Source organism: Echeneis naucrates, chromosome 13 (genome assembly GCF_900963305.1).
Source record: "Echeneis naucrates chromosome 13, fEcheNa1.1, whole genome shotgun sequence".
NCBI classification, from domain to species: Eukaryota; Metazoa; Chordata; class Actinopteri; order Carangiformes; family Echeneidae; genus Echeneis; species Echeneis naucrates.
The window spans coordinates 6634878-6641560 of NC_042523.1; the positions used below are offsets into that span (position 1 = coordinate 6634878).

The 6683-nt window shown below is 45.1% G+C and overlaps 1 protein-coding gene across 1 annotated transcript; it reads right to left on the minus strand.

Annotated features, from left to right (window-relative positions):
- Positions 1-3563: 3563 nt before the first annotated feature.
- Positions 3564-6561, minus strand: mlnr (motilin receptor). The gene is made up of 2 exons (XM_029517085.1): positions 5778-6561; positions 3564-3871 (listed from the first exon to the last, which is right to left on the minus strand). Exons 1-2 carry the CDS (start codon positions 6559-6561, stop codon positions 3564-3566), a joined length of 1092 nt encoding a protein of 363 aa, XP_029372945.1.
- Positions 6562-6683: the final 122 nt, after the last annotated feature.

Here is a 6683-nt window from a genome sequence, read left to right on the forward strand (position 1 = left end):
GCCTAGTGGCTGTGTTTGTCTTGACTCAGCTGTGTGAGGGCTGCTCCTTCACTTCAACAACAGTCTCTTGAATATTCTCATGGGCACTCATATGTCCATGGTAAGAGCTGATTTATTTTATTTCCATTGTCTATCACCTATGCAACAGAAAAAAATCCTCTATAAAACAGAGGCAGCTTTTTTTTCTTTTTCTTTTTCTTTTTTTTTTAAATCTCTAGACTATTAGCTTTACAGTATTTTGTGTGGCCTCTGTGGTTTTCCTGTGATGCAAAACCAGGACACGCTCACCGACGGCAAGCATGTAAATATTACCATGAGTTTCTTCTCAGTCAAGCGTTTTCATCTTGACTTTTCATGTCATGACGAACAATCTGGGAGGGGCTCTGCTGTCCTGCCTGAGGCCAGGAGGAAGGAGAGCCAGTCACTGAAGTGGCTTTTTGGTATGGAAATATTGAATATATGTCACAGAACTTCTCTTGTACTCTAAAGCACTCATTAAATGATCTCAAGGCCAGTTTATATTTTCACGCACTGCCCTTCTCAATGACAATGTCTTCTGACTATCACCAGAAGGCAAACATTTCTTTCCCCACCACTGTGATGTACTTACCTGTCAAACAGACAAAAGAAAAAAACAAAATGACCCAGTGGACAGCTTTGAATCTGCCTCGCATGCAAGTTGTGTTGACATTTGTCCCTCAGTTGACCTAATGTCAATTAATACCCAGTGAATATAAATAAGCTGCTGAACAGCAGAGAAATTCAAATTTAGAGAAGGAAAGAGGGCGTAGCCTCTTCTGTGTCTAACAAGGTTCATTAAAGAAGACAGACAGACACTAAAAGCTTCAGCAGATGAGGGGATTAGTGCGGAATTAAGCTGATTTTCATTTTTACTACCATTAAAGCCGCTTGAAAGGCTGCGGGAGAAACTAGTGAAGCCGTGTCAGGTCTGCATATCCGCACAAGACAAATCACTTCACACTTTTAGGTAAGTGGTTATCAAACTCCCTGGGCAGCTTCCCCAGCAAACATTTACAGTGTTCCAGCTGATTGACCTCACAGTCAGTTCAGGTTGGGTGCAAGAGAAAAAGAAACAAGCAGTGAAGACAGGGAGCCTCTGCAGACCCCTCCCCTAAATAACCTCCATTATGGCCCAGCTTCCTGGAGCCGCATGCATGGACCAGCATGCACAGTGAGGCAAACAGGAAGAGGGAATATGTGTTTGTGATAATTTGTGGAAATGGGCTGAAATGGGGACGCTGATAAAGGTTTCTTCCAAGGAGAAATGGAAACCAAAAGCACTTATCTAGAACAGCAGCGTTTATGCGGGTCAACGGGAATGTGCGACCCCCTCAAAATCCCATGAAATGTTTGATGCTGCTGCTTGTGCAGAGGCTGTCTGCCCCTGCTGACGGCGGTGGACTTTGACTCCCCCAGCTGGTGGAAAGGACCGACGGGCTGAAATGACGATGTAACAGCTGTAACATCAATCACAGGAAATCAACTTCAATTGCAAGAGACAATGCGAAGAGATTCGAGCAAACTAACTAACTAAAACACAAAAACACATCAAATAACAATCAAGAAGACACTGACAAGATTTTTCTCTCAAATCCGTTTAAACATGCTTGTTCATGAACTGTTAACTTAATAACACAAAATTGAAAGAATCAGGATTTTTTTTTTTTTGACAGTTTAATAGGCAGCACTACGAATTTTTGGTTGGAAGTTATTATTGTGTGCTTTTAGCACAAGCACATTTTGGATTTTACGACCAATTAATGCAGAAAATCTGATTATTCCAAAGGGATTGCAGCTGTACACTTGTTTTTTTTTTTTTTCTTTCTTTTTGTTGAACTATTTTTTTATAAGTTCTAAACCTCCCGGGAGGTACGTCATCACTTTTCACATATATTCAAAAGGCCTCCATGTTACAGAGGTGAGGAGAGTGATAGAAGTTTGCTGGTTTAGAACGATTCATGGCCTCGGAAGAGGAGGCAAAAACAAACAGAGCATCTCTGATGCTGAATGACTTGAATGTGCGAAGGCAGCGCTGACAGCTCCGGTCAAGCCACTCACAGACCCGCTCTTCATTTTCAGCAAAGAAAATAATCAACAGAGGAGCCGTGATGTTTGTTGATCTTTCCCCAGGTGATGGCAGGACGGTCTGCGGGATAAAGGCTCTTACCCCCTCCTTCACCTCCTCTGGCAGAGATGAATTGCTCAGTGGAAGGAAAAAAAAACTGTCATGGGGATGAGTCAGCCCAGAGCAACTTTGTCTCTTTGTATTTGTGCACACCGAGGCCCGATGATTCATTGGCAAAATCATGACACTTCCTTTTAAAGGCCAAGATGCATGACAGGCAGAGTCTGGAGAACTCTGGGGTTTATTTTGGGATTGGACAAAGTTCAGGTCAAAAATATACAACTTTGACGTCACCTTTCTCGCCAAAGTGCACAGGGTGCAAAAGTGTGCGATTTAGAAATCAAGCGAAACAGTAGTGTCAAGTTTATGCAGGGGGAGGCAATAAAGGCAATAAACTGTTCTGCAGATGACAACCTAATATCTTCCTCATCTTTGAAATGCACTTAGAGCAGCCATTACTTTGAATATGGTGATGCAGGGATGTTGTCTGCCAGTGGAAATCTAACTCAGAGCCCAGGTAATGTAATAACCCTATCAGATTACATGTGATGGCTGGCACGTATGCAGCCGGCCAAAAACCTCAGGGCTCAGGTGGTCTCTGCACACACACCCACACACACAGGGACAACAGCTTCCCCCTTTTTTATACTAATCTGCTTTCATCTAGTCGTGTTCCATTTATTCACAGGAGAGACAGTGCACACACACAGACACACACACACACACACCGGAATACCCAATTTCAGATCAGCACAACTAATTGCCCACAGCTAATAGGTTTACTTGTATTTGTTTTTTTCCTGATTGATGCGAACAACACGCAGTATGATAACAACTGTTCACCATACATTAAACAAATCCAATCTTACACCAGAGTGCAGCTGAGACCACAATTAATAATTACAAATGAACGGTCAAATGTAAGTCAAAATGGTCGTCCGTCATTAACGAAGAGGGATCGCTTATTAATCTGTGCAGCGCATTGATGCTAGATGTGATCTGAGATGGTTTGTGTGTGTGTGTGTGTGTGTCTGCTCTTCAACGTCTGACGCCAAACAACAGAAACAGGCAGCAGAACAAGCAATGTGGATGTGGAGACAGAAATAACATAATTGACTTTTTTTTTTTTTTTTTTTTTTCTTTGTGCTTGGATTAAAATGAATGAATATTTTCATGTCGTGGCTAAAACCATCGCTCAGTCCCTGCGGAGACACTGCCGCTGAGTCGTGATTAACTGACTCTGCAGTGAAGTGCGACGCTGTCGGCCTTTGATTCACCCATATAGTTAAACGCTCCTCTACACGTCTCCAGCAAGTTTCCTCTGCAGCTCCTGAACTGTAAAGAAAGACTCAAACTTTCTGTCTGTGCTAAAGTCAAACAGGTGGAAAAGGGAGAAAAACAACAACAACAACACACTTCAAACCCCAGTCAGGCTTTCATTCAGCGTGGAGATGTGGTCTGTCACGCAGAGCTGTCCCTGGCCTCGGCGGGCTTGCCTGGGCCTCTGGTGCAGCAGGAAGAGGCGCTTGGCTGCAGCCCTGTACTTCCGGGACATGAGGTTGTAGACAACGGGGTTGATGGAGGCGCTGAGGTAGCAGAGCACCATGGAGGCCATGTTGAACTTCTGGCTCAGCATGGCCGTTTCGTAATCATCCACCTGGGCGAACAGGTTCCTGCCGATGTGGTACGGGAGCCAGCAGATGATGAAGGCCAGCACCACCACCACTGAGAGCAAAGACAAGTCAGATGAGCGAAACACATTCAGTCATGGTGACAAAACCGGAAACCGGACATCTGAATAAGAGTTAGAGGAGAAGTTACTAAAGTAAAGCAAGGACACTCAGTCGCTGGCTAATTTAGGTTAGCATTGGGACCGGAAACTGGGGGAAAGAGCGAGCCTTGTTTTCCGCAAAAACTGTCAGCCAGCCCATTTAAACTCACTAGTTAACACCCATGTAAAGCCATAAATCAACATTATACGTTACATGGTCAGTGCAGATTAAAATGAGATAAACATCAACGACGAAGCTGCATTAATACTGTGTGAGAACAGTTTGATCAGATTTGACCGACAGCAGCATCCCTCTGGTAACAACTATCAGCAGATCAATACCAACAGACACAGAAACCTCCCTTGTAAAACTGGCTGCGTTCTAAGTATGACAGATACCAGGGTGTTCATTTATTAAGAGGACTATTAAGAGGTTTCCAGGCTCTTTAAGTAGTCTGTGATCTATGACCTATGATCACACTTGACATTTATTAATGACCGGCAGCAATTACAGTGACATCAAAAGAGCTTCTCCTTCAGGCCCAACCAAGCACACATCACAAACGCACGCTGCAAATGGCTTACTACGTGCAGCAGAAATGTCCACTGCCATGAGAAAAAATAAAACATGGCTTTATTTGAGGACAAGAAATGCTGCATTGCTGAGTGAAGGGGCTGATAAGTCACTGGTATCGACCAAAAAGCGCCTGCAGAAATATTACCATCAATATGTCTGAAGGCGGCAGTAATTTCAGGAAGGATTATTAATGGCGGTTCAATAATTAAAATACGGCTAGCCTACATGAACCCGGTGATTTAAGAATCCATGTAATATTTATGATGTACATTATGCATAATATTAACAGCACCAGCTATGTACAAGCTGTGAGCATTGTAGGTTTTTGCAGAGAGCAGATGCCACGGAATTGATGGGCGAACAGCAAACACTGAGTGACTCCTGAGCCGCGCTACACCACAGAGGCGCCCGGCTCTGCGTGCGTCACCATTAGCGCTGATTTATGAAGGCCGGTAATGGCAATCCATCTTGGGAATTTAACGAATGTGAACAAAAAACAAGTGGGCCAACATGAGCCCTGTGCAGTTTGTGTTCAGCTTCTGAACATCATTCAGGTCCTAATGTATGCATCATGAATCACAGTTGGTCAATGCGGATCAGCCTGGCCGTGGTCCTTCACTGTAAAACAGGGTTGCCAGAGCTGACAATTAAGCCAATCAGTATGTGCAGTGGCAGGACATGATTAGCCTCCCACAAAACAGAATAATTAACCAGCTGACATCAACATCAGAAAACACAGTGCCAGCTTTTTCTTTTTTTTTTGTTTTTGTCTCTCTGTCTCAACGTCAAAGTCGTAGGACAAAAGGGTCACAAAACGAGAGCAAGGTTTTTTTCTAATGCAGAGCAAATTTGCTATTTTAATATACAGGAAAACAAAAGCTCCATTTGTATGGCAAACGCACATTTGGCTGAGCCGCTGCAAAAAAAAAAAAAAAGAAAAAAAAGTGTTATTTATTTTGCTGCAGCTCCAACGAAAGGCTGACTGACATTGCGAAATCTGGGGACACGCTTTTAGCCAACAATGAAAGCTTTACAGGCTTTGTTTAAGGAAATCAAATGGAGTGATCCCATATAAAGTGAAAAGTATGGCTTATTTGGCATTATCAGCGACAATAACGCACAAAGTGAGTGCTCGTAACGGATGTGAAACTTTGCACATGCCTGTTATGAAGGTTTATGAAGCCTTACGCTCAGCTTTTCCATTTTGGAGAATGATGATTGCTGCCTGGTGTCAGCTTGATAGAAGCATGTATCTGATAATGGAGAAGAAACAACCCACTCACCCAAGATCTTCACTGTCTGCCTGTGTGACCTCTCCCGGGCCAAAGCGCAGGGGCCCTGCAGGTCATTTTTGCTTTTCCACAATTTGCACCCAATGGAGCCATAGAGGAGGATGAGGCAGAGCATTGGGCAGAAGAAGTAGGTGGTGGACACCCACAGCATGATGTGCAGCTGTCCTGAACTGATAGCGTAGCTGGTGTGCTTGCACTGCCCCGTGTTGTGGTCCGGGTGTGTGTCATTGTCGTACTCTACCCCAACCAGGAAGAGCGTGGGAGCCGCAGACACCAGGGCGAAGCCCCACAGGGCGAGGATGATGTACTGGACCCTGCGTCTGGTCAGCACCACCTTGCTCCTGAGGGGGAAGCTGATGGCCAGGTAGCGCTCGATGCTCAGGGCCGTGATGTGGAGGATGGTGGCCGAGGTGCAGCCCTCAAAGATGTAGTGGTAGAGGCGGCACACAGCTTCGCCGAACAGCCAGGGCACATACTTCCACAGGCGGTAGAGGTCAAAGGGCAGGCAGAGGAAGATGATGAGGTCGGACACCGCCATGCTGGACAGGTAGAGGTTGGTGGTGGTCTTCATGTCCTTGAAGTGCTGGATGATGAGGATGGTCATGGTGTTGCCCGTCACCCCTACAATGAAGATGAGGATACAGATGACAGTGACGGGGATGAGGGTGGAGGTGGGGAACAGGGAGCCTTCGTAGTGATGGGCATCCGCACCGTAGGGGTCCATGGCCTCTGCGCCCCCAGCATGAAGGTCCACCTGCGGTCTGGTCCAGGGCATGCCAGCTTCCACTAAGTGTTGTGGTAAAGTGTGAAATGAAGACTCAGCAGGCAGCTGGAGGAGTTCAAATAAGACGTTTAAGAACCAAAGGTGTGTTTTTTGCAAGTTTTATCACTTTAACT